This window comes from Hipposideros armiger, unplaced genomic scaffold, assembly GCF_001890085.2.
Source record: "Hipposideros armiger isolate ML-2016 unplaced genomic scaffold, ASM189008v1 scaffold_331, whole genome shotgun sequence".
In the NCBI taxonomy this organism is placed as follows: Eukaryota; Metazoa; Chordata; class Mammalia; order Chiroptera; family Hipposideridae; genus Hipposideros; species Hipposideros armiger.
The window spans coordinates 2,206,620-2,233,275 of record NW_017731681.1 but is presented as its reverse complement, the minus strand read 5'-3'; the positions used below and the strand labels follow the sequence as shown (position 1 = coordinate 2,233,275).

General features: G+C 51.8%; 4 protein-coding genes across 11 annotated transcripts in view; all 4 read right to left on the bottom strand.

The window, feature by feature from the left end:
* Positions 1 to 2,613, bottom strand: part of RGL2 (ral guanine nucleotide dissociation stimulator like 2) — an 8,054-nt gene extending 5,441 nt beyond the window's left edge. Inside the window, exons 1-3 of the mRNA XM_019660849.1 lie at positions 2,099 to 2,613; positions 1,690 to 1,886; positions 319 to 402 (exon numbers count right to left, since the gene is read on the bottom strand). Of these exons, the coding sequence (XP_019516394.1) occupies positions 319 to 402; positions 1,690 to 1,848 (243 nt within the window). The 5' untranslated portion in view covers positions 1,849 to 1,886; positions 2,099 to 2,613. The remainder of the gene's footprint in view (positions 1 to 318; positions 403 to 1,689; positions 1,887 to 2,098) is intronic.
* Positions 2,614 to 2,930: 317 nt separating this feature from the next.
* On the bottom strand, positions 2,931 to 15,564 carry TAPBP (TAP binding protein). The gene is made up of 8 exons (XM_019660864.1): positions 15,276 to 15,564; positions 14,952 to 15,122; positions 14,459 to 14,719; positions 6,253 to 6,651; positions 5,523 to 5,858; positions 5,347 to 5,436; positions 5,196 to 5,230; positions 2,931 to 4,057 (listed from the first exon to the last, which is right to left on the bottom strand). Exons 1-8 carry the CDS (start codon positions 15,310 to 15,312, stop codon positions 4,046 to 4,048), a joined length of 1,341 nt encoding a protein of 446 aa, XP_019516409.1. The 5' UTR covers positions 15,313 to 15,564; the 3' UTR covers positions 2,931 to 4,045.
* Positions 15,565 to 15,664: 100 nt separating this feature from the next.
* ZBTB22 (zinc finger and BTB domain containing 22) lies at positions 15,665 to 19,011 on the bottom strand. 2 transcript variants are annotated; one of them, XM_019660861.1, is made up of 2 exons: positions 18,925 to 19,011; positions 15,665 to 18,244 (listed from the first exon to the last, which is right to left on the bottom strand). In XM_019660861.1, exon 2 carries the CDS (start codon positions 18,172 to 18,174, stop codon positions 16,264 to 16,266), a length of 1,911 nt encoding a protein of 636 aa, XP_019516406.1. In that variant the 5' UTR covers positions 18,175 to 18,244; positions 18,925 to 19,011; the 3' UTR covers positions 15,665 to 16,263. The 2 variants fall into 2 exon arrangements, with proteins under 2 accessions (XP_019516406.1, XP_019516407.1); XM_019660862.1 differs by lacking the exon at positions 18,925 to 19,011 and adding an exon at positions 18,584 to 18,728 and having other exon boundaries at positions 15,678 to 18,244.
* A 633-nt stretch (positions 19,012 to 19,644) lies between these two features.
* Positions 19,645 to 26,221, bottom strand: DAXX (death domain associated protein). 7 transcript variants are annotated; one of them, XM_019660851.1, is made up of 9 exons: positions 25,900 to 26,221; positions 24,126 to 24,927; positions 22,749 to 23,001; positions 21,762 to 22,593; positions 21,437 to 21,651; positions 21,068 to 21,281; positions 20,447 to 20,906; positions 20,077 to 20,299; positions 19,645 to 19,891 (listed from the first exon to the last, which is right to left on the bottom strand). In XM_019660851.1, exons 3-9 carry the CDS (start codon positions 22,947 to 22,949, stop codon positions 19,832 to 19,834), a joined length of 2,205 nt encoding a protein of 734 aa, XP_019516396.1. In that variant the 5' UTR covers positions 22,950 to 23,001; positions 24,126 to 24,927; positions 25,900 to 26,221; the 3' UTR covers positions 19,645 to 19,831. The 7 variants fall into 7 exon arrangements, with proteins under 7 accessions (XP_019516396.1, XP_019516397.1, XP_019516398.1 ...); XM_019660852.1 differs by having other exon boundaries at positions 24,683 to 24,927; XM_019660853.1 differs by having other exon boundaries at positions 24,687 to 24,927.
* Between the last annotated feature and the right edge of the window lie 435 nt (positions 26,222 to 26,656).

Here is a 26,656-nt window from a genome sequence, read left to right as displayed (position 1 = left end):
CTGACCCGATTCGGGGCTCGCTCAGATTCTCTGACTGAGTCCCTTGGTCTCGCTCTTAATCCTACTTTTGTCTCTGTCTCTTTATTCAATCTATGTCACCCCTCAAGAGAAACCCGTTTGCCCTTGCCACGCAGGACGTGACACCGACCTAAGAGATAATCCAGGCTCATTGCATTAAAATTCAGAGAGGGCCAAAGACTTGACCTAAGTCACACAGCAGAGTCCTGGTCTCCAGACTTCCAACCAGCACTTTGGCCTAATAGTTGGCCATTCTGGGGTTGATGGATCAAAGGTGAGAAGCCAAAGTTATGATCTCACCAAAGGATCAAGAGGCCGATACTGGCGGCTTGTGACAGTAAAGATGGCACCATTCTCCTCCTCATCGCAGACAGACACAGGAGCCTGCAGGAATAAGGAAGGGGAGGTCAGATAGGCCCACACCACCACCCACTGCCCACTGCCCCCAGCCCTCACCCCCAGGCCCTACTCCTCCCTCTGCACCCCTCACCTGTGGCGGCAGGGCACAGTACCAACGAGTGCGAGTGGTGGGGGGGGCTGGTGACCCCAGGTCTCCCCCACTGAGGCCCAGACAGCCCCACCCAAGCCGCCTCAGGGCCCGGTGGAGTAGAGGGGGTTGCAGTGGAGGGGTGGGTGGAATGCAGAAACCCTGATCTTGGAGACTGCTGTAGCCCCTTGCCCCCAGAGCTGAACCCCAACCCAGCAGAGAAGCAAGGTGTAGAGCGTAGGAGAGGGAAGCACAGAGACAGAAAGCTAGAGACAGAGACCTTGAGAAGTTGAAACCTCAGTCACAGGCACAGCCGCATGCTCCGCCCTCCCCAGAAGGAAGTGGAAAGCCCAGAGTTAGTCCTTCCCCTTAGCCCCTTTTCCCCTGGTCCCTGGAGACCCCCACCCCCACCCCCCAAGGTGGCCGCTCCGATGCCAGTACAGGAAGGAGAAGGGGAAGTAGGGATGATATGTGTGTGTGTGGGGGGGGGGGGGGTAGACTCTGGAAGTCACGTGGCTCCAGCCCCTCCCCCAACCGATCCCGAAAAACCAGCCCTGCCAGTCACCCTGCCCTCACCCAGCCCCTTGGAGCCTAGAGTCCAGGGCCTCCGGGCCCCAAATCCAACTTCTGGCCCTTCCTGGGGCACAAATCCTGCTCCTGGCCACCGCCCCCATATTAGTCCCGGAGGAAAGCAGGTGACCATCCCGGCTCAGCCTGGAGCCGTCCCTCCAAGATCCAAGAGCCTAGGCTTCCCACCTCCACCCAGCGCCCAGAGGGAGAGGGGGAGGGGTCACGAAATCGAAGGGTTCCCTCCCCAATCCCAGAGTCAGAGGAGCCGGTTACTGTGGAAACAAACCCCTCCCCACCAAACAAAAACAAGGGACCAAGACACAAAGCCTTGAGAGGCCGGCACGCTCAGGCCCAGGTGCAGAAAGCCAGAGACCCGCAAGACAACCAGCCAGACGCTCCTGGCACTAACAGGGCAGGTTCCTGCGGGCAGGTCTTGAGTCACACTGCCACAAAGAACCAGAAACTCCAGGACTCCCCGCAACCCGGGAAAAGGCAGACACCAGCAAAAGGAACGGAAATAACTGAGTCAGGGGGGAAGAGATGCAGAGACACAGACACGGAAAGGTGGAGCCCCTGAAATATATCCCCCCAACCTCCCACCACCTGCATCTCACCTCGTCTTCTTCCTCCTCCTCCTCTTCCTCCTGCCCCTCACACACGCCCCGGCCACCTGGGCCCCCACTTTCTTCGGGGTCTCGGCTCCGGAAGCTGCTCAGCACGACTCCCCCGGGGGGGCTCGGGTCCCAAAGCAGCCGCAGGGGCCGCCGGAGCATGGCCGAGTGGAGTTAGCGGGGTCGGGCCATGGGGGCGCCTGGGGAGAGAAAGGAGGGGGTGGCGAGTGGAGAAGCAGGTGGGCACCCGGGAGCCGGGAGGGACGCGGGTAGTTGTCTAGGTAACGAGTCCTGCAGGGAGGCTAGGGAAGGGGCAACACGGGGGTGCAACATGGGGGGCCCTATGCATTTGGGGGATTAAGGGGTCACGAATACGGAAACGGGCAGGGTCACAAGGTGCTCTGGCTCTGACCTGCTCGGAAGGGGTGGGGGCAGTGCGCGGGTCCCGGGCAGCTGTTCCTGTCCGTCTCCAGCCCCCGACCGAGTCCCCTCCCCGGCTTTTCCGCACCCCCTTGTACTCCCCCCCGCCAGGCTCCCGGGCCCTACCGCCCTTTCCGCTCCCCCCAACGTCCGCCCGCTCCGAGAGCAGGAGCCAAAAAGGGAAGGAAGTGAGGACAGGAGCCAGGCCCGCGGACTTGGGGAGCGCTGGACGCCCAGGGGCCAGGGGCCAGGACCCCGGGTCCCCAGCTCCGCTGTCCTCCAGCCCTCCTAACTCGGGGATCCTGGAGCCCACGTCGCCCCCACTGAATTGGGATAAAGATTCTAATCTCCAACCCCAGGGGAGGACAGGAGAATTTGACATGCCCTTCCCCCCACACAAACTAAAACTCCCGCGGGACGCGTTTTAGCGGGGAAGGACCCAGTTACTCTATCCCGCGGGGTTACACACCCCACCCCACCCACGCACGGACCGGCCCTAAACCCACTCCGGGTTTTCCGGGGAGCCTTCAGGGCCCGCCCTCCCGTCAGGGGAGGAGGCGGAGCAGGAAGCCGCTACATCCGGTTCCAGAGAGGGCGCTCGGCAGCTTCCGGCGCTTGAGGCCGGGTTCTCTGCTCCCTGGGTTAGCTGGGAGCGCTTGCTGCTGGGGGACGTTGGGTCCAGCAACAGTGGCGCCGGACCCCAAACTGTTTCGCAGGGGGATTGAGTGTCACCGGGAGGTCGGGGTGATTGCAAAGGGCCAGAGGTAATTTGGTGGAGCCATTGTGCTTGGAAAGGGGAGCCTGGGGTGGAAATGAGACACCCGTTGGAAGCACTGGAACACAACTTTATTCCCACCAGATTAGACCCGTTCCCTCTGTCAGTCTGGCCCACCGCCCTGCCCCTCGAAGTTCCCCACGTCGAGCCACCAATTCCTTCGTCTAGTAGTTATTTGACCCCACGCCTGTTTTTGAACACTTAGGGCGAAAAGACTATAATTTCTTATACCGAGCGCCCTCCAGTGGGCGCTAGGCCCAGCGCGGGCGCGGGGGATACAGCACTGGACAGACAGGCTTGTTCTTGCCTTCGAGGAGCTGAGAGTCCAGGAGGGGAGACAGGCTTAACGATGACTCGCACAATCACTTAAATACAACCATGGTGAACCGCACAAGAGGGACATGCGGTGGTCCGAGGGAAATGACGAGGCTGACCTGGTCTGGAGCCCAGGGAGAGCGAGGGCAGACCGGGCAGGGGGAGCAGAGCTCTGGAACCCAAGGAGGTTGGAAGGCCAATAGAGGAAAAGAGTAGCAGTCGGTGTGAAGAGCACTGAGAGGGTTGAAGAAGTAAGCAGGGGCTCCATCGTCGGAAATGCGTATGCCAAAAGCAAGAAGAACGGATTTGGCCTTGATTTTGAGAGCACTGGTTCTTCAAGTGTGGGCTCTGCCCCAGAGGTCCCTGAGAGTATTTCACTAGGTATACGAAGTTAATACTATTTTCATAACACTATTAAGATGTTATTTGCCTTTTTCACACTCATTCTCTTAAAAGTGTACAGTGACATTTTCCAGAAGCTAAATGTATACTGACATTATCACCCTTACAGCTAATGGAATGTGAGCTTGTGTATTCTGCTTTAAACTTTTCTCAGTTTTAAGTTCTAGTATAATAAATATCTATAGTTTATAACCCACATAAGCAAAATCTTTTTAGAGTCCTTGATTTTTAAGATGTCCTGAGACCAGACATTTTGAGAACCACTGCCCTAGAGCTCTTAAGAAAGTGAATGCTGTCAATTTGGGTCTTTTTAAGAGCATTCCAGCCGCTCAGTGGAGAGAGATGGGAAGGGGCAGAAGCAGGTGATGGCATACTATTTGTGGGGGGATTTCTACAGCAGCTCAGGCCAGGGATGATGGTGGCTCCCCAATGTGGTGTTGAGAGCCTTCACTGTGCTTTCTGAAAAAGAAGTAAAAATGAGGTGAGGAATTTGGGGTTTTAGAAAGCTTGGTGATGTGCTCATGGTTAATCCGAGATAAGTGAACCATCACGATTACAGAGGGTGGCAGAAGAAAGGGGCTAACATTTTCTATGTTTTCTGCCTGGCAGACACTGTGGCGAGTGCTTTTGCTGCTGCATCTTCCACAGGAGATACACTATCTCCTTTCATCCTCCCAACAGCTCTCTAAGGGCTCCGCTGTCCAGTGCCGTAGCCACCACCCACATGTGTCTATCGAGCATTTGAAATGTGGCTAGTCAGAATTGCTCACAGTTTAAAATAAACACCTGTTTTTGAAGACTTAGAAAAAACACTAGAATTTCTTATATTGATTACATGCTGAAATAATATTTTGGGTATATATGAAATAAAGTATATTAAATGAATTTTATCTTTTTTACCTTTCTAGATGAAAAAGGTTCTACAGAAAGTAACCTCATAGGGTGACCTGATCATAAATTCCTAACTGGGCAGGTCATGGTGGGTAGTCACACCCCAGGCCTATAACTTCTTTAGTAAAAGGTTTATCTTTGCCGTAAGCCAGCCCTGTCCATTGTTTCTGTGCCTCTAGGTTAACACGCCTTTGAAATAAACTGTGACCACCCTCAAGAGAACACATAATCTTTGTTAACTATCCTGTAATCCAATTCCCACCTTGCTTTCCCCGCCTTCGTGTAATCTTCCTTAAATTCCCTTAAAGCACATAAAAGAAGCTGCAATCATTCTATGGAGCATTTGAGATCTTGCTTCCCTGTAACTGTTGTCAGTTTGGGTTCAAATAAATTTTTAAAAATTCTCTACAGGTTTGGATGTTTCTTTCATCAACACCTTTTGAATGTAACTACTAGATTATTATTTAAATTTACATATGTGGCTTGTGTTACACTTCCGTTGGACAGTGCTGTTATCCCTACACCCAAGGAGGCTGAGGTAATGGTTAAGTAGCATATTCAAGGCGGCAGGGTTTAACCCAGGTCTGTGTGAATTCCAAGTCTGGGTTCTGCCCACCATGCCAGCAGCCTCCCTCCCTGGGTGAGGAGTTGGGGGAAGGGGATGAAATGAGAAGGGAAAGATAAGGCTAAGGTAGAGTGCTGTTACCTTCTTTGACTCCTTGGAAGTAGACAGGTAGGCAGCTGTGGAGAGAAATGGAGAAGGGATGAGATGGGGAGTGGTAGGGCAGGATGGGTGTCGGGCTTCTGGGAGTAGGCAGGGAGTGTCTGTCAGTGGAGGGGGTGGGGCTCACACTCACCTGCCCAGCCCAGTGCCTTGAGGAGCCCCAGGAGCAGAAAAGCAGACAGGAAGAGGCCTACCCCATCCTCCAGGGAGGGTCCAGAGTGACCTGGAATGCAAGAGGGACAAGAGTTGAGTTCTGGAGTGTCTTCTCAGGCACTCACTACCCCCCTTCTCAACCCTCCTGGCTCTTACCTGCCACCTCCAGGGTGACTTCAGCACTGCGCCCCAAGGCAGGCAGGCTGGGGTGGTGGACACGACAGGCATAGCGTGCCCCGTGCTGTGCAGAGGTGACTGGGGGCAGCTGTAGGTGCCCGGTGAGGCTGACAGAGCCATCTGAGTGTTGGCGCAAGGCTGAGAGCCAATTCTCCCCCTTCTGAAAGCTGCCCTCTGGGCCACCTCGGAGCTCCCACTTCACCTCCAGGCCCTCGGGGGGGTAGAAATGGGACACAAGGCAGAGCAGTTCTGGGGGTGCCTCCCCGGGGGCAGCCCATACAAGAGGTGCTGGCATCATGGATACTTTGGGGGGCTCTGGGAAGAGAGTAGGAAAGGAGCATGGGGTGAATCAATCCACATTGTCCTCCCTCAGAGACCCTCAGTTTGTCCTTTGGCTTCTCCCAAACTGAAGAGGGTCTGGGTTTCTTCTCCCAAGATGGGGAACCCACTATCTCCCCATTGGTGCATCACAGGAATCTTTATGCCAAAGCTGCAGTTCTCAGGGATCCCTACTCCTTCAGATTTGAGAACCTTCATCCCAAAGTCCCTCAGGTTCCCAAGGATCCTCTATCCATTGACTCTCTGACTCCCAGGCACCCCAACCTGTATTTCCCCACTCACCCAACACCCTCATTTCCACCATCCCTCCATCATGGTGTCCCCATAGGGCCCTCCCTCTACCCATGGGGACCCATGTCCCCCAACTCACTCTGCACAGCAAGCTCCAGGGTGACCTGCCCTTGCAGGTATGGCAGGTGTATGGTGGCCATATAGGCGCCCTCCTGGAAGGGCCTCACTGCAGGCAGCCAGAGGGTCCCATTTCCGGTCCATGGACCCAATGGCTCATTATCATCCCAAGCAGCAAATGCCACTGCCCCATCTCGGGCAGGTGGCATTTGCCCATCCAGCCCAGGATTTGCAGCCAGGAGCAGGTGCCCCTTACCCTGGTGCTGGCGTCGCCACTCCAGCCCAAAGGGAGGGGGACCTGAGGCCAGAGATGTAGTGGCCTCTGGGGTGGGAAGCATGTAGGCAAAGCTCAAATCCAGCAGAGCATCTTGTCCCAGTCGAACTCGAGTGATGGGGGTGTGGGTGAGGACAGTCAGCACAGCTAGGGAAAATGGGGAGAGCAGGGAGTAGGAGGGGCGTGAAGGAAAGGAAGGAGAGAAAAAACAACAACAACAGAGAAATGGAGTTATAGGGAGTGTTGCATTACAGCCATTCCAATACCACCCCCCCACCCCCACCCCCCCCTGCATTAGCCTCTAACCCTATTAGTTATGAGGGAGTGTCTCGGTATGACTGAGGCACGGATTCTCTCTGGGGGGTGTCTCAGGTGACCGGGACCTATTGGAATGATAATAGTTATCTCCCCTGGGAGGACACAGTAACAAGTGTCCTGGGGCTATGTGGCGGAAGTGTGAAGGCATAGCATTTGTTGGAACACAATGGGATATGTTAATGGAAAAGGCCTTAAGGCACACAAATCACACACAGTTGCTAATTGATTGACAGCAGTTTTACTTCTTTGAAGATTCTCAATAAAAGCCATGCGCTGACCCGATTCGGGGCTCTGTCTTCTCTGGCTGAGTCCCTTGGTCTCGCTCAAATCTTACTTTTGTCTCTTTGACTTTATTCAATCTGCGTCACCTCTCTCGAGACCCATTTGCCCTTGCCACGCAGGACGTGACAAGGGAGGACTCAACTCCAATTTACCCACCCCTCAGAAGACACCTCCATCTGAGACTCACCATCTTCCAGCCCTCCCTGCAAATCGCCTGTTCTGGGACTGGGTGGGACCAGTGTAACTGAGGCTGAGCAGAGAGGTCTAGAGGTGAATAGGAGCAGGGAGTAAGTCTAGCCCTTGCAGGCTGGGACAGTGGGATCTGAGTGCACTTCCGACACAGCCAGAACCAGTCCGGCCTCCATGCACCACCTTTAAAGAGCCAGGCTTTCTTGGTTTGTTGGTGAAGACAATGATGTCTCTGATTGTTGATCCCATGGTGCCATGAAGAGTATTTCCTGACTCTGAAAGGTTCTGGCTCTGGCCTAGACCTGAACATGGATCTCTCTGATCTACTGAAGCAACCTATGCTGGTTAAGTGCCTGGAGCCTGGCTGCACTGGTTAATCCCAACTCTGAAGCTATTTATGTGGCCTCAGACGGATTTACTTCACTTTTCCATGGCTCCACTTCCTAATCTCCTAAAGATAACAATGATGATGATGGTAGCTAATTCACGGGGTTGTAGTCAGGGTTAAATTATTTAATCCCTCTTGCTACTCGATTTATTCAGTTCCTGATTCTGGATAACAAAGACACCTACATATGAAAGGCACTTAGAAGAGTACCTGGAACACAGGAAGTCTACAAAAGCATTTGCTGAGATTACACCTAAGCATCTGCCAAACTTAACATGCCCAACTCCACAGCATCTCTGCAATACCCCCCACCCTGCTCCAAAGCCCATCCTTCCTGCTTTGGTGAATGATCACCACCCGCCCCCCAGACACTAAAGGCAAACACTTGGAGTCACAAGACTCCTTCCTTTCATTCATTCAGCTAACATTTATTGAGTACTTAGGATGTTTAAGGTAGAGCACAGATTAGTGAACGAGATGGGCAGTCCCTGCCCTCAAATTGCTTACAGTACAATAAGGGAGATGAGTAAATTATCAAATATAATATGCTATGTGCTATCCCCACCAGGTCCTAATAGATCTCACATCTGTTCCCAACTCGAGTTCTCATCAATGTACATTTGGACAATTACAATAGTCTCCTCTCTGGTCTCCCTATCCTCAGTCTCTCTCTCCTTCAATTCATCCTCCACACTGTAGCCAGTGTGGCTACAAGTCTGATCCAGTCACTTGCCTGTTTAAAAATTCCAGCTACCTTGGAAACCAGCAGTTAAAAGTACAGGCTGGAGCTAGATGTGTGTCCTTGGGCAAGTTACCTAACTGCTCTGAGTCTCAGACATTTTTCATTTGTGACATGGGGATAATATTAGTACATAATTCCAATGGTTGCTGAGAGGAATAAGTGAGATTATGTCTATAAAGTGCTTAGAACAGGACCTGGCATATAGAAAATGCTTGATAAATGTTAGCTGTTGCTATTTTCGTTACTATTATCAGAATCATCATGGACTGGGTATCTTGGGGAAATCACTGAATCTATATTTTCCTCATTAGTCCAATGATCTGGTCCTTGCCTACCTTTTGTAAGAATCAAGTAAAATAACAGGCTCTTTGGAAAAAATAGTGCATACACACACAAAAAAATTTCTAATGGTTCATCTACGAAGCCCAGATTTCAAGGTACTTGATAATTCAACTCCCAACCCACCTTTCTAGACTTCTCTTGCACCCTAAGAACAAACTGCATAGAATCCTTTTCTTGCAACTAGCAAAAACTCTAATGAGCATTTCTTTGCTTTGGTCATAAGGTTGCTTCAGTTTCAATGTCCCTCCCCATTTCCTCCCAAACATAAATATTCCATGTCCCTCAAGGTCAGTTCCACTGCCACTTCCTCCCCAAAATATCTGGGTCCTCCTGGTGGAAGTAATATTGGGTTGTCAGAGAAGTCATGATGTATTTTGTCTATGTTTTTCAAAGGTCATTTATTTATATAAAGAACAAAGATCAATCAATGATATATCGCCCATTTTGTTCGATAACCTTTTGTTGTCTTTCAGTGAGCTTCATAATTCCTCGTTCATAGAAGGACCTGTCTTTATTTGCAAAAAACTGAACAACGTGCTGATTTACAGCTTCATCCTGAATTGAATGTTATACCACGCAAGGAGTTTTGAAGAGAGCGAAACAAGTAGAAGTCTGACGGCGCAAGGTCAGGCAAGTATGGTGGGTGTGGCAACACATCCCACTCAAGCTCCAATAATTTTTTTTTTGTTAAGATTTTATTTGGGAATTGGGGAAGGGAAACAGACAAGTTGCTGTCCTTTTGTTCTTCAGTCTAGTTGTGGAGGATGTCGCTTCACTGACCCATGTTAGTATTATCACTGTGTTCTTCCCGGCTGAGGCAGTCGCTCCCCGGCCATTGTACAGACACTCATGGTGGTTCACAGCAGCTCACGAAAGCTCATTCCAGCTGCCAGCCAGCCCTAGTGCAGCCTATTCCATCACCGGTGACTCCTCATGGTGGTTCACAGCAGCTCACGAAAGCTCATTCCAGCTGCCAGCCAGCCCTAGTGCAGCCTATTCCATCACCGGTGACTCACGGTAGCCCAGCTCCAGCTCGAGCTGTTGTTCGCCATCTTAGCTATAGAGGGCGCAGCATCACTGGCCCTTATGTGGGATCCGAACCGGGGCCCTGCTGCTCAGAGCTGGCGTCCCAAGCCAACTCTTAACCAATGTATCCTCGGCCGGCCCAAAGCTCCAATAATTTTTGACGGGTGATCAAATTTGTGTGTGGTCTCGCGTTGTCGCGATGGAACACAACTCCTTTATAATTAACAAGCTCTGGACGTTTCTGGATGATGGATTCATTCAAACTGTCCAATTGCTGAAAGTACACACTAGAATCGATTGTTTGGTTCCTTGGTAGGAGCTCGAAAAACACGACACCTTTAAAATCCCACCACACTGAAAGCATAACCTACCTCTGATGAATGTCTGCTTTCGATGTCATTTGAGGCGAATCATCACGTCGGGACCAAGGCTGTTTGTGCACCATATTGTTGTAAACAATCCACTTCTCATCACCAGTTATCAGTCGCTTCAAAAAAGGATCGTTTTCCTCACGTTTAATGAGCATATTGCAGATGTTTATACGCGCCGTCAAATGAACTTCTTTGAGTTCATGCAGAACCCAAATATCGAGCTTGCTTACATATCCAAGCCTCTTCAGGTGGTCATGAACGCTTGGATGATGGATGTTCAATGTTTCTGCAATCTCTCATGTCGTGTAACGTGGGTTTGACTCGATCAATGCCCTTATTTTGTCATCATCAACCTCGGTGGGTCTCCCTGACCGAGGAGCATTGTTGAGATCAAAATCACCAGCATGGAATTTCATGAACCATCATTGGCACGATGTTCTTGTAGAGCATTGTCACCGTAAACTTTATGCAACTTTCCATAAGCTTGATGCACGTTCTTCCCTTTATGGAAGTAAAACAGTAAAATATGGCAAAAATGCACAGCTTGGTCTTCCATCTTCAACTTGTAAAATCTCCAAAACTCAACCAAATTGCTCAATTTTTTTAGATGAAGCTAGAACTGTCAGCTGTCAAATGACATAGCAATAACATAGATGCGAATGACTCCAGCACTTGCAAAAATGAACTAGTGCCATCTATTGCAAACACGTGTCATGACTTTTCTGACAACCCAATATTTTTTTCTCTTGTGATTATGTGTATGTAATTTTTAATCCCAGTTTTTGAGGTATACGAGGTTAAACATTTCTCAGCCTCATGGGATTGTTTTCATTCAACAGAGTAAAAACAGTAGGCAATGTCACTTGTTTATCAAAACCCAGAAACATACTTTGGAATTGTTATAAATATCCACAGGATAAATAAGCAAAACCTAGAGGTTTTACAGTTTAACCTTTAAACTAACAGTGCTCTTTAGTATAGGTGGGTTACTGAAGCAATTTTATATCTGCAGCCCACTAACTGGACTCCATGAAAAATACAAGTGTAAATACAGCAGGGCCAGAACAGTAAGGAAATTTCTATTTGTTTTTGCAGCTTATATTATATAGGTTTTTGCTTTTCTGTTTGAAAAAAATGAATGATAACTATTATAAAGTATTACTGAAAAACATTTAAACTCAAATCTAGTGAAGACTCTAAATATAACCACCAATTTATAAGAAATATGGAGGAAAAGGAACAAGGGAAATGACATGAGGAAACAATTGGCCAAATATAGAATGTGGGAAATTCTATAGAACAAATGACAAAGCAATAAATAGCATTTATGCAGGGGGTGGGCAATTATAGAATAAAAGAGATTTAAGAGACAGACTGCTATGGACTGACTGTTTGTGGTCTCCCCATTTCCCAAATTCACATATTGAAAACTTAATCTACAATGTGACTATATTTGGAGACAGGGACTGTGAGGAGATGGGAGAGATTAAATGAGGTCATAAAGGTAGGGTCCTAATCTGATAGAGATGGTGCCCTTATAAGAAAAGAAACACTAGGGCTGGCCGAGTGGCGCATTGGTTAAAAGTTGGCTTAGGACACCAGCTCTGAGCAGCAGGGCCCCAGTTCGGATCCCACATGTGGGCCAGTGACACTGCCCTCTACAGCTAAGATGATGAACAACAACTCGACCTGGAACTGGGCTGCCGTGAGTGGCCGGTGATGGGTAGGCTGCAGTGGGGCTGGACAGATGACTGCCTCACCCGGGAAGAGCCCAATGATAATACTAACATGGACCAGTGAAGCGACGTCCTCCACAACTAGATTGAAGAACAAAACGACAGCAACTTGTCCCCTCCCCCAATTCCCCAACACTGTTCCTATCCCCCAATTCCCCAACAAAGTCTTAAAAAAAAAGAAAAGAAAAGAAACACTAGAGCTCTCTCTCTTTCCTCCTGTGAGGACACATACATAAGGGAAGTGCTCTCATCTGACACCAACCCTGCTGACACCCTGATTTGGACATGATCTTGGACTTCTAGTCTCCAGTGCTTTGAGAAAATAAATTTCTGTTGTTTAAGCCTACCAATCTATGATATTTTGTTATGGCAGTGCAAGTAAATACAACAACCAAATATAATATATGGATCTGTTTTTGATCCTGATTTGAGCAAATAAACTATAAAATAACATTGAGACATCGAGACAACTGGAAAATTTTTAATAAAGGCTAGGAATTAAATAATATTAAGGAATTATTGTTTGTTTTGTTTGATATGATAATGGTATTGTTGTTTTTATTCAAGTCCTTATTTAATAAAGATACTCTCTGAATTACTTAGGAGTAAAATAATATGATGCCTGGGATCTTCTTTAAAACACTTCAATAAAAGGAAAGAAGGTGGGGGGGGTAGGATAGGTGAAACAATTTTGTAAAATGCAACAACTATACTAGTGGGTGGTATATGGGGGTTCATTTCACTACTCTCTCTCTCTTTTGGTGTATCTTTGAAATTTTCCATAACAATGTTTTACAAGAACATTGAGAATTAAATATCATACACATAAAGTATGTTAATAAGGTATATTTGTCAACATTTTAAAGTATTTGATAAATAATGTATAAATGTATATTAGCAAAATCATCAATGATCTGTGACCCTGCAAAGATTCCATTTTTAATTTTACATCCTTTATCAAGCAGAAATGCTTAAAAAGGAACACTGAGCACAGCAACTAGTTTTTACCCTCAGTGGTCTGTGAGATGCAAAGTCCTGGGCACTCCACAGACTGCAACTTCTTTCAGGGCCCAAGTGGCTTTCTATTCTACAATTATCCATGACAAATCGGCCAAGAACCTTCTTGAGAGCAGGATCTACATCTGATTACTTTTGTGACCCTTAAGGGGCTCAGGGTCATCCCAGAGATTCTGATTTAATTTGCCCGGAGTGGGACCCAGGTTTCAGTATATTTTAGAAACTTCCAAGAGGATTCTTATTTGCAGCCTGGACTGAGAACTACTGGGTCCTAATTTGTTCTTGATGCTAATAAGTATTTATTGAATCAGTGAATAAATTAACAATCTCCCTTGATAGTCCCAACAACAAAAAGGCAGATGGGAAATAGTATCCACATTTTACAGTTGGAAAAACAGACTCAGAGAGAAAGGACATTCTCACCCCCACCTCGGTGAAGCCAGTAGCCCTGGGAGAGAGCTACTGTACCCATGGGCAGTTTACTTGTGCTCCTGCCCAGGGTGGGGTGTGGGGAGTAAGAATGAAGGTGTAGGCAGAGGTGAGGATTGCAAGGTAGGTACTGAATTGGTTCCCTGGTCCCGCAGCTGATTCTGGCTCAGCAAGCAGGGTGTCATGGAGGAGGTAGTGGGGAAGGGAGGGTGCAGGGTTAGACAGGTTGACTTGATGGTCAGGCTGTGTCGTTTACGTAAAAATCTCACAAAACTGAGGGAAGTCGAGGACTCCACTCATACCCTCCCACCCTCCGCTGCGAGTAGGGTGAGCTCCCAGATTTACCAGTCAGATCTTCCTCATTCTTGCTTTATCTGCCCCCTCCCTCCCGGAGACCCAGCCCAGCCAACTACGAGACCCCTGGGCCTCAAACAGCGTTGCCTGAAGCAATAAGCAGTCCTTGCAAAGGGGTGCATCTGGTCTCCCACTGTATCCCTTTCGCCCACTCGAGGGCACCATTTGGTGACCACAGAGTCAGCGCATCCCCACGAGCCATAGGGAATGGGCTGTCAGGAAAGTCAACGCTCTAGAGCGAAAGAGCTTTGCTTTGCTGACTGCCACAGCGCCGGATGTGGGGCAGGTGGGTCTCAGTCAGGTTTTGACCAGGGTGAACTGCAAAGGAGGAGGTGCCTAACAAGACATAGATCTGGGAGGAGAGGAGAAAAAAACTCCTGCTTCTGGGCTCCCTCCCAACCTCGTGCCTTACAACTTTCTCAAGGTCTGGTGTCTGGAAACCCCGCCTCTTTCCAAAGCTTCGCCTATAGAAACACCACGAAGCCCCGCCCCTAAACCTCAGGATATTAGTAGTAGTAGTAGTAGTAGTAGTAGTAGTAGTAGTAGTTATTATTATTATTATTATTATTACTTTTAAAGTGGTCAAGGGCTAGAAGAGGTAGAGGTAGATTGTTTCACTTTAGCCAAACCCACTTGCTTTACAAATAAGGAAACTGAACTCTGATTGGGGAAATGACTCGCTCAAGTCCACAAAGCAATCGCGGGATTATCGTGACCGTTAGAATCCACCCATTCATTTCCACTCCTACTCCCAAATTACCTGTTGCCATGGTGATGAGTGCAGGCTCCGGCTGAGGCTCGGACTGTAGTCGCAGGAGGCTGGAAACGCTGAGGACCGGGCTGGACATACTGACCATAAACCAAGTCCCGTCCAGGGATCGAGGGCAACTCTTCTCTGGGGTCAGGTCGTTGGCCCAATTCGCTGACGCGGGGAGCGGGACGTAGCGGCTCATCTCGCAGTGTGGCGCGGGAGCACTCCGGGGGTACCGCCTGAAGGCAGCCTGGAGGGCGCCCGCGGGGTCTGCGAGTGTGGAGAAAGGGGTTACAGCTGTCGAGTCACTGCCAGGAAAAGGGCGGGGAGGGGAACGTCCAGGGAATCTCAAATGTACAGACTACTCGTAGGTAGAAACTTAGAGGTAATCCAGGTTCATTTTACAGAGGAGGAAACCGAGGCCCGAGGTCACTGCGCGACCTAAAGAGGAGAACGTTTCGGGGGAGGTGACTGACTTGGGGGTGAGTCCGGGAAGACTCACCATGCACTTTGAGGTAGAGCTCTGGGTCGAGGTCCGGCCGGGGAGGTACTCTCCCTGAGCCCTGACGCAGCAGCAATGCGGCCGGTTTCTTGGCCAGGCGGCCCCTGCCGGCATCCTCCACAAGCCAGCACTCTATCACCGCGGGTCCCGCCGAGACGGTGGTCCCCAAACCTGGGGGAGAGGGGCGCGAGTGAGGAGGCGGCTCAGAAGTCAGGTGACCCGATCCTCTCCCCACCCCCGTCCGGCATTGGGCGCCGACGGGGTCACCTCCCTGCGCTTCCCCCTCGTTCTGTTCCAGGGCAAGGAGTCGCGGGGTTCGCTCACCAAAAGCCAGAGCGAGGAGCAGGAACAGGGGCTTCATGGCGCCGCGATCTCCTCAACCTCGAAGCCTCCTCTTCCTGCTTTCACTTTCACTTTTCTCGAAACAAGGCGAGCAGGAGGGGCCGAGGAAATCCCCGCTCTGGTTAGGTGAGGGCGCGTAGGAGGCAGGTGCTTCCCCCATGGGTGGGGTAGGGAGCCCGGAACGTCCTCTCCAGTTCTGGTCTGGGGACCTCAGCCGTGCCCAGTCCGCCAGGACTATCCATTACCGCAGAGTCCCAGAGCCCTCCCCGGGCCTCCCCTCTCGTCTCCTCCCCGTAGAATCCACTCATTCGCGAACCATTACTCCGCCTTCCCCCACCTGTGCCAGGTCCCCAGCAAACACATAGGGGTTCTCGTGAAGCCAAGTGAAATGACCAATAAATATTTTAATCACCATTTAAAAAAAATAAGATTTAAAATTAAAACCTTGTACTCCTACTCCCTTGTACTTACTCCCTCCCCAAAGAGAATAGAGTTGAGGGGCCCCAAGAAGCGGGAAGAGGGATTAGGGTAGAAATAAAGAGTACATCCTGGGGGAGGTGCGGAGTGGGTTCTAGGACAAGGATGGGGCTCAAAGGCCTGGTCCCCACAACACAAATACAGACTTCAGGTACAGACTACACCACCTGACCCTTGACCCTGTGACTCCAGAATGCTCAACAGGCGCCCTTTCCCTCCCCCCACCACATGTGCCCTACCCTGGAGCTGGGGCCTCAGTGTACCCATGTGAGGGAAAGGAAGGGCTTAGTTCCAGGGATACTTTGAAGGGGAGGGGCTGAGGAGTGGAATGGGGTGGTCGATGGCGCAATGTGTTTCGCCCTCCAGAATATATACAAGTCCACAGAGATAAGGAAGACAGTAACCATGGTGGGAGATCACCTGGGGGCCAAAGGGGGCCCCTGACTCGTGCTCCCTATTTCCTCTTCCCTGAAAGCTACCCTCAGTAGCCTCTTCAGTTTGCTCCTCCGCCCCCACTGAAGCCCATCTCCACTTTGTGGACGCTGGGTGGGGACCAGACCCGACGGCTGGAGGGGGGCATGGCCCCACTCACCTCATCGTCATTGCCCCCACCCACCCCGGAGGACTCTCTCTTGGGTAGCAAGGCTGGTCCGGTGGGCCCCCCGGGTCCGGGTCCGGGTCCGGCTCCGCCCCCGCCCAGGCGGTGCCTGCGCTCACAGTGTCCTCGGTGGCGCATGAAGCTGTCTCGCCACATGAATTTCTTGGCGCAGACGCCACACTCGTAAGGTTTGAGGCCTGTGTGCGTCTTCATGTGCTCGGTCAGGTGGTGCTTCATCTTGAACTTTTTGTTGCACACGGGGCAGTCAAAAGGCCGCAGGTTGAGATGCATGTTCACATGACGATCTCTCATGCTCTTGTGGGAGAAGGCCTTTCCGCAGTGGCACAGAAAGATCTTATTCCCATCCCCGCTGCCTGTCCCTCCAGGGGTTCCAACAGCGCCACCCTGCATGCCCAGGCCCCCTGCAGAGGTGCCCCCCATGGCCACCGCCCCGTGTTCAGCTTGGTTCCCTGGTGGCTGGCCTGGAGCCTGTGAAGAGGAGGAGGATGAAGGCGATGGGAAGACTAGGATCTGGTTGCCCTGCATGTCCACAGGAAGCAGGGGCCTGGGTGGGTGGGAAGGGGCATAGGAGGATGGGGTCGGCCCCCCTGAATCATCAAGCCCTGCCCCAGGACCCCCACCTTCATATGGACCAAAGTCATTGGAGGACTCACAGAAATTGACCTGCTCCTCTCCTTTGTCCGGAGGCTCACTCAGGGTCCGGACATCGCTTATGCTAAGGGTAGACTCAGGTCCTTCTCCCGCTGGAACCCCAGAGCCACCCCCTAGCTCTTCATCTTCATCATCTTCACAGGTCAACACCAGGTCTTCCTCCTCCTCCTCTTCCAGATCTTGGTCTTGGGGAACTTGGGGCGCTGGTGCTGGACAGTTTCTACCCTGCTTCACATATACCCAGTGTTTCTGTGGCATGATGCTGGGGGGTGCATAGGTGGGCCGCCGGAGCCCAGACCCAGGGACCAACGCACCCCTCCCATCCCCACCGTCATCACACAGTTCATCTGCCTCCAGCAGCAGCTTCCCAGAGGTAGCCTCACCACTGGCAACCACAGGGTTTGGGAATACAGAGCCACCTCCTCGACGTTCCCCACTGCCCACTGCAGAAGCTGCAAAAGCCTCTTGGGAGGAAGATGAGAAATCAGTGGACTCTCGGGGGCTGAAGTAGTTGCTGCTGCTGGGGGACTGGTTCTCACTGGCCCTACTGGAGGCATGGGAGCGCACAGAGCCCATGGTGGCAGGGGCCATGGTGCCTCCACTCCCTGACGGGACCCCAGCAGCAGGGACAGTGACTGAGGTGGCTGCAGCAGTGGTGATGGTGGCAGTGGTGGCTGAGGCCCGGCCTTCACGGAGGAGTTCAGTACATTTATCCACAATGTGCCACATCTGGAGCACAGAACCCACTGTGAGGAAGTTGACAATGTCAGCAGCAGCCATGCTGAGGCGGCCAGTATAAGCTGAAGCCAGGACAGTCTCAAAGGCGCCTGGGTCCATGACGCTGGGCAGCGAGATGGAGGTCATGCCCTTGAGCAGGACCTGGTCGTGGAAGTAAGGCGAGGAGGCAGCCAGGACAGCACGATGAGCCCTGAACTCCCGGCCCTGCACTCGGATGGACACATCGCAGAGCTGGCCCTGTAGCCGCTGCTGATTGAGGGATTCCAGGAGGGCACTGGTTACCTCCGGGAAGGACACGTGTACCACTGCAGCTGCAGGCAGGGGTAGTGGGGGTGGGGCCAGCGACAGAGGCAGAGGGACAGCTGCCCCACTTGGAGACAGAGGAGATGGCTCCATGGTGTGGAGGGAGGGGGTACCCCCCCCAGCCACAGGAGCAAGGGGAGGAGGAGGGCGGCCGGGGGGGTCTCTGGGAAGGAAAAAAGAGAAGAATGATAACATCTCATAATGAAACAGCCCTTTACAGTTTAAAAACACGTTCACACCCATTATCTGAGTAACTCCCCACAATACTGTGATGGAGATGTTCTTCTCAACTCCATCTGACAGATAAGAAAACTGAGGCTAAGAAAGATTAAGACATTATGATCACAAAGCCAGCAAGTGCCAGCCTCAGTAAACGCAGGTGTCCTGACTCCAAATGCAGTGCTGTTTCCTTTGAGGTTAGAGAAATAGCTGCTCTTTGGGAGTAGGGTACCTCCCCTGGGAATTTCCTATTTGCCTGAGGACCTGACTTTTCAAAATTTACCTTTTTGGCGTTTTTCACCCTTTTCTTGGGAGGGGGTAGGCCTGCTCTGGTATGGAAAACCACCTTCTTTCCAATTCCCTTTAGGCTATGCCCCCGGCTTTCTGGCCAGTAACGCCCCTTTTGCCCCCTGCTTATCTCGAGCCTAGCCCCGTCAAGACCCGCCCCCAGGCCCATTCGGCCCTGCCCCATTCCAAGACCCGCCCCCGGTGGCATCTCAGGCTCCGCCCCTTGCATACCCCCGCCCACACCGGACCCCGCCCCCCTCTGCTCCGCCCTAAGAGCTACTTCGACCTCCTCTCCCACCCGGAAGGTACCCCCCAACTCCGCGCGTCCCCGCTTACCGGGCCGCGCGCCCCCGGGCCCCCCCCGCCCCTCACTCGGCGGCCAGAGCCGCAACCTGGGCCCCTCCCGCCGCCATCTTGCGCCGACTCCCTCCACCCTCCGCCTCCGCTCCGCCTCCCGTCCCTCCGGCTTTAAAGGCACAGGCGGGCACCCCGCCCATTCCGCTGGATAATACTCTGCCGACTCAGTCACTTCTCCTTTAAAAAACAGTCGCATCATTCCACCTTAAAGGTACCAGGTCTCTTCCGCCGCTGAGGACTCAGGACTTGGAGCGGCCCAAGCACTCATTCCCCTTTAATTCTGTAAGACTGCCTCTTACCACTGGCGATGGGTCTCGGCCTCCGAGCTGTGGCCATCAGCTGGTTTGCGGGGTCTAAACGCCCTAGTCTCGCAGCTTCTGACAGTCCCCCTGACACCCCGCCCCCTTCCTCTAGGCCTGGATTGGCCGAATAACCTTGAGTCGGCCCCTGATTGGCCTTTTTACTCCTACCGCTCGAAGTGAGAAAGTAAAGCGCGTTCAGGAGGCTGAAGCACATTTTTTTAGTGTGTGGCCAAGGGCAGGGGGAAAGCATGAGGGCGAGGAAACTCCAAGAGAGACAGGCTAAGGGCAGGCTAGAAAGGACAGATATAGGGATACCCCGGGGCCGGGCTAACCCTGAGCCTGAGTACAGCTGGTGCCAATCAGTGAGAGCAGCAGGACAAAGACAAGACGGGTACCATAAGAAAAGAACTTCATTGTTTATTGTTTCTGTGTAAAACTTGGGTGTTTTTTTGTGTTTTTTTTTTTAAAGAAACACCACCAAAAGGGGATTAGCTCAGTCCATTTCTTCCTCAGTCATTTGTTTCCCAGAATCCTCCAAATACTATGCCCAAATATTTTAGAGGCAGGGAGTGGCGAGGAGCCAGCTAATCAGAGTCTGAGAGCACGATGATCTCCTCTGGGTCGCACTGTGTGGCCACACTCATCTGCAAGGGAGTGAGAGGCAGAGTCAGAGAGGTCTGGAATATAGAGAAGCAGACGAAAGGACTTAGCAGAGTTTAAAAGCTGGGGTGTGGAAGACAGCATGTGGTAGGTGCAACATTCAGATGCAGTGCCTGAAACTGCGCAGACACTGAAAGAGAAGTCAGGAAAATCAGCCTCCCCCTCTTACCTTGTAAGTACCAGGCTGGGAGGGTTGTGACTGGGGGGTTAGGGAGAACCGGGCCGGAGATGGGCTACAGAGAGAGCTGGTCACCAGGCCATGGCTAGGAGAGTCCACTCTTGTTGAGGAATCAGCAACTGGGGCCATTGAAGCCAAGGGGGAAGGTGGGCTGGGCATGGTACACATTTTCTTCCTAGTCTTCTCATGTACTGCCCTTTGTCCTTCGACATAGCTAGGGATAGAAACATAAATGTAGGGGGCCTGAGGCTGGAGGGAGAGTGTCCAGTCTCCCCCCCGCAGACTCAATTCCCTAATACTCCTCTCAGAAAGCTCCCTGCAATCCCTCCTTAGCTTCCCTCTTCTTCCTCCTTGTTGTTACCTGTTTCCTAATGGCCCTGCTCCTGTTTGCCACTCCTTCCGAGATCTCTTGCAGGGCGGACTAGAATCTCCCCAGGTGTGAGGAGAGACACCTCCATTGAAGGAAGTGGAGGTCACCATGGCTGCTCCATTCTCCAAGACAGTGGTAAGGGGGTCCTCTGATTGCTTCCTGGAAGAGGAAATGTCCCCCTCCCCAAGGAAAGGGGGAGTATCCACAGTCAAGGCTTCAATTTCTAGCTCAAAGACCTGAGACACAGGACTGTCTTTCTCCGGGTATTCTCCATTGCTTTCAGCATCTATACTGGAGGGGGCCAGGGGCTCTTCTGACAGTGAAGATGGTGACACTATGAGTCCTTTGTTTTGCTGCTCCCCTGAAGACCTGTTGATCCCTTTGCTAGGTTCCAGGTTCTTTTCAGTGGAGATCTGTGGTGAGGACATGGGGCTCTTGTCTCCATCATTACCTGGAAAAGAAAAAAAAGAGGCGAGGGGTAGCAAGAGAACCAGAGGAGAGAATACCGCTGGGAAGACACTAGGAGTGAGAGGAGGAAGGGAAGGGTCTCAAGCAGATGGCCCATTCCCAACAGAGTAGAGGGAACTAGCAGTGAGACTTTCCTTGACATACCTGCTTCCTCTTCCTCCTCCTCCTCCTCCTCCTCTTCATCCCCCTGACCTTCCTGCATCTGTTCCAGGTCCTCCTCTTCTTCGGAATCTGTGGCCTCCTCCTCCTCCTCCTCTTCTTCCTCCTCCTCCTCTTCCTCATCATCACTTTCATCTTCGTCATCTGTCTCAACCTTGGAGGTGGTAGGGCACTCCTGGGATGCCATTCCACTAGGGCCCTGGGGGACAAAGGAGTTTCTCTAAGGAATCCCTTGCCCCAGAGGATCTGATTCTGTGTTCCTTCTGCACACTCCCCCATGGGTCACCCTGGAGTCCCTGCTGGCCAGTGCAGGGGAAGGACAAGGTCTCTCTGAAGGGTGTATCCCTTCCACACCTCACCAGAATCCAAGGAGCCTTTGGGGGGATCCGCAGAGTGGGAAGATGTGGTTTGGGGGAGCCGGGCTCTTCTCTTCTGTCTCTCGCCCTCCTCACTCTTGTCTTGCATCATCGCATATTTGGAGATGACTTCATCCAGCCGGCTCATAGCTAAGCTCCGGTTTTCCCGCAGACGCCGGGCTAGGGCGGGATCTGACAGTGCCGGATCAATGCCTATGCAGGAAAACACGAAGTCAAACCCTAGAAGAGACTAGAGAGATGTCCCCTCTACCACACACCTGATATACATAAGGGTTATTGATGGGCATCTCACTAATCCCTACCTGGCATATAGTCATCTGTGAGGTGACAGCCAAAATTGTAGATGAGATCAAGGTGGCGTCGCTCCTGTAACCTGACGCCCACGTCTCGGAAAGCATCCTGAGCCATGAGCTGGAGCTGCTGTCGGGGGAGGCCAAGGCTGTGGCGTACAGCTGCCTTCTCCACAGCCCGCAGCACATCTCCATAGTCAGGGAAGGTATCAGGCCCCGGCTTGTTGATGAGCCGTTCGATGCGCCTGTTAACCTCTGGGTAGCGGGTCCCACGGTAGGGAATGCGCTGCTCTATGACGCGGCCTGTCAGCGAAGAGCAGTCTTTCAGGTCACACAGCCGCCCAAAGAGGTGGATCAGCTTCCGCTTCAACCTTGCCTCCTGCATGTATGTGGAGTCTGGGTCATCCAATTCTTTGAGATCCAACTCTTTTTCCTGCAGTCTCCGAATCTCTGCCACATAGAGTGCTAGCAGCTGCTCCAAGCGCTGGATCTGCCGCCGGGAACCACGGGTCCTTGGGGCCTCAGAGCCAGTGGTCTCAGCATTTGTGGCGTCTGTGGAAGTGTCTGTGGGAGGGTTACTCCCAGAGGGCTCGCCAGAGGTGGTGGCAGCAGGGGCCAGGTTCAGCTTTTTCTTGGCTGAGTGAGCCTTGAGAACAGTGCAGAGCTCATTAATGTGGACATAGAGCTTAGCTGGCCTGCTCTGGGCCCGAGACAGGACCCGAGAGAGGATGTTGCAAAACTCCGCTGAGGCCAAAAACAGAGAGTGGGCACGCTGCTGCCGTTTACAAAGGAATGGGACCACGTCAGGGTGGTCTACCGTCTGCGCCTTACACAGTTCAAGGAACTGGAGGGTTCGGGGGAAGAAGGGAGGGGGAGAGAGACAAGGGAGGGGGTTGAGAGAAAGAAGGCATGGTAGGATTAGTGGGGGGAAAAAGGACAGGAGTGCCAGTGAGCCACCCCCCTCCCTGGGGTACAAGAATCTTCTCCCCTAAAGCTCACCTCTTCAAACAGCTTCTCATTCTCCAACTTGTAGCATTTCTTGCCGCCCGAACTACCGCTTCCTCCAGCCCCAAGGGGCTGGGAGGAGCCAGGGGCTTCTGCCTGGGGTGAGGCTGGATTGGGGGGTGGGTGAGAGGGCCCTGGCTGAGCAGCTTCATCTTCGTCATCATCCAGCACAATGATGCTGTTAACGGTGGCCATGGGGGATCAAATCCCCCAGAAGGAGGAAGTGTTGGGGATTTCGTGTTTCCTGCTGGAAGGGGATGGGGGCTTAGAAAGAGCCCCTCCAGCATAGCCCCATCCCTTCATCTCACACATTTTTCAATTTTCTTGGGGTTCAGTAACACCCAGCCCTGCCCAACAGTGTCCTCACTGCCTATCGTCAGCAACCATCAGTACCATGTTTTTTGGGCCCTGTACTAAGGAGCCCCAAACCACCTGAAACCTCAAGTCCTTACCCCCAGCTCCACTCCCCATATCGACATCCGGTCTTTCAGTTTCGTTTCCCCACTATTTCTCCTAGTTGGCAAATTGATTTTTCCTCCCAACCCCTGGGCCACCACCTCCCACACTGCACTCCAGTTTTCACTGACATCCCCTCGCACGGGTATTATCCCCACCTTTCGCTCTCAAACACGTCAAACCCACACCCTTGCCCCATCCTGAAGAATCGCCCCAACTTCTAGACTCTGAGAAGAAGGTTCCCTCCCAACCATACATTACCCCTTCTGATGTAGATCTCATATTCCACCCCCTAATGGGTCTCAAACTGGAGTTAGGTTGGAGGTATTTCACCTCAAGTCTCCTCCCTCTCACCCCACCCTAATTTTCCTCATTTTCTCTGTGACCTGTAACCCCTCGTGAGCCCCGCAGAGCTCGCCCGATTCCTCACGGATCCCAACCGTAGATCTGGCCTCATCCCCTAGACAAGCTTCCCGCCAAGTCCCCCTCCCCCAGTTCAGGCCCCACCCGCCCCACTCCCCTTCAGGGATAAAAAAGAAAGCTTGCCTCTCCGACTCAGCGCCCGGGACTCCCCAATACCTCTCCCTCGACATTCCCGCCCCCGCCTTCGGTCCCCGCACCGTCCGGGCCCCACCTCAGAAACGGCCTCTCCGAGCGACTCTCACCGCAGATATCAGAAGCTCGCATGGTTACCTCCGCCTTCCTTCCCCCTCCCACCGCAGGCCCTATTCTACACCGGAAGCAGCAGAGTTTCCGCCAACAGGCATCTAAGCGCGGCCATATTGTTGTACGAAACCCAGTACCCCTGTGGCCGGAAATGACAATAGGCCGGACATCCGGACATCGATAACATGCGGCTCCCTTCCGCCCGACCTGTAGGCGGCGAGCTTATCCCCGCGGCGCGTCCCTAAGTACCTGGGGGCTTTCATTTTGCCGTACGGCATTGACTTAGCCCAGACTCCAGAGCTGCGCCAGAGGAGGTCTTTCCAACCGGCGCTTCTGCGACTCTGCGAATCAGAAACTTCCTGCATCCAGCCCAACCGCTGGCGAGGCGCGTGCGGGGAGGACTGAGCCACCTTTCCAAGTAGCGAAGGGGGGAACGCAACAGGGCCGCTGAGGAATTGGGCCTTCTAAGGCTGCGCAGTGGTGCACAAAAGGGCGGAAATCTCTCGTGAGGGAAATAAAACCGTTTCTTTCCGAGGGGCTATTGACAAGCCTTCCCGCGCTGCTTTCCTACCTGCCAGGTACCCGTTGCCCCAGCTTAATCGACGGCGCCTGCCCCTTCCCTTCTACCAGCTGCGCGCTCCCTTGCCGCTGTCCAGCAGCTACTTCTACATCCAGGCGCCTATGTCTCCCAATCGCGAAAACAAAACACTTGCACACAAATGATTACAACGCCCTATACAATGTGTTGTTATTATTATTATTACTATTGTTGATTTGCTTTTCAGCTTCACCACAAGACTAATTACCAACCACGCAGGTGACACCTCGGTGATTCTCTGTACTTTTCTGGAGAGGGTCCCTGAGGCTCAGGTAGTGATGACCCAGAAGCTGTGCTTTGTCCATCCAGGAGCTCCAGGGCCTAAGGACTGGCGATATGGGCGTGTGTGTGTGTGTGTTAAGAAGAATCTGTGCGAATTGCCACTGTGAGGGTTGTAAGATGAAATGAGGCTCAGAAATATCGCGGGTCTCGTCTCTTCTTTCTCTGGTAGAGCTGAGAAAAAAACGAACAGAGAAGAAACAGAATGAGGCCCGCCTCACCCGCATCCCACCTCGCCCAATTTTAGGGAGGCTGGGGGAACTCGTGGAGGCAAGACTGAGTCTAAAGGAGAGCTTGTGGGGAAACCGGAAAGGCTAAGATGGTTTCAGTTGTTGAGTTGCCCACCTCTACGTCCTTGCGCATTCCATAAGTGGCGAGCATTTTACCACTTTCTAGGACCTCGGAGGTCCCTACAGGTCCAAACTCTCAGAGTCCCAGAACCTCAAACACTCCCTTCTATTAATCTCACATCACTTCTTTCCAGTCATCTAAGCCTACAGTCTTCAAATTGGGGAAAATGAAAACTCCCCAAAGAGCACTCGGACTAGGGAGATCCTCAGCTCTCCCAAAAGTTGTCCTGAGGAAATGCCTGCAGTAGAGGTTCTTGTTCTTCCTTTTCCCTTTTACAATAGACTTTCTCCCTCTTAAAAAAAAAAAGTATAGTTTTCAACCATGAAATCTCCTGGAGACAGTTCTATGTTAAATAAAGAGCTAAGTATAAAAGCATAAAATTGTCTCTGGGGAAGTGGAATGGTAATAGGAGTTCAAGGAGAAAAGAGAGAAAGGAGAAAAGGAATGATTCCCAATTGTTAAGTGCTTCTTTATGTATTTTTAAATGGATGGTAGTAGGTATCAAATCACTCTGCTGTTTCAGTTCCTCTGGACATTCAAAAGGGTGACTTCATTGTTTTATTTTACATATTTTCAACACGCCAGGAATTACATCCTTGAAACAATTTTTTATTTATGATGAAAATTTTTTATGCCTACTGAAAACTATGTGAGGAGTATAAACCTGTTCAAAATTATTTCCTGGAGTATAGTTTCAGACATTTTAAGACAGTTACTGTAAGCTATCTAGGTGTCCTCCCCCCCACACACACAGCCCCCAAAAGTCCCATTCCCCCCCCCCACCTCCCCTCTCACCTCCGTGGCAGGGTAAGAGGAAGTTTATAGGAAAGGTAGTCACAATTCCAGCTCCTCCTCTTTCTGAGGTGTTCCCAGGAGCCAGTCCCCAAACTTTGCCCATGGTAGTGGCCACAGCAGCTTATAAAGAGCCTCCAGCATCAGTAGTATCAGAAAGAAGGCCAGGAAGATAAAGAAGGCCTTGTCCAAGACCCGACGTAGGGGACCCCTGGGGAGAGGAGGACCCCGGGCAAAAGCCAGAAACCCATCGTCCTCGTCCACGTCACCCTCCTCCACTGCCATCCCAGCCCACAGTCTGACAGCTAGCTGGATTAGGGAGGCTGGGATGGAAGCCCTTGCTCAGCAATGCCAGGATTAAGGGACGTGGTGGCTGCAAGTCCTGCACCTGCCTGGCTTGACCCTAATTTCCCCACCCAAGAGAGAAAGGAGAGTAGAGCTTCTGAGCTTTTGGAACGATCATATAATTTTCTACTGCAATATGAATGGTCTGGACTAAGTGATTCCTGAAGTCTGTCCAGCTTAAGCATCCTGTAATTTTGTTATAGAAATGGAAAGCCCAACATACAGACATGCAAGCTGGAGCTGCCCAAGTCATTCTGGGTCTCTAGGCTCAAGGCTCAAGGTTTGGGGTCTCTAGGCTCAAGGCTCACGTTTTGGGTCGTTACATCTAGCGCAAGTGGACCTAGTATGCTACTGTGAGTGGTTGTCAGTCAAAGATCTAAAGGCCGTTCCAGCTTTACAGTGGGTAGTCGGGATT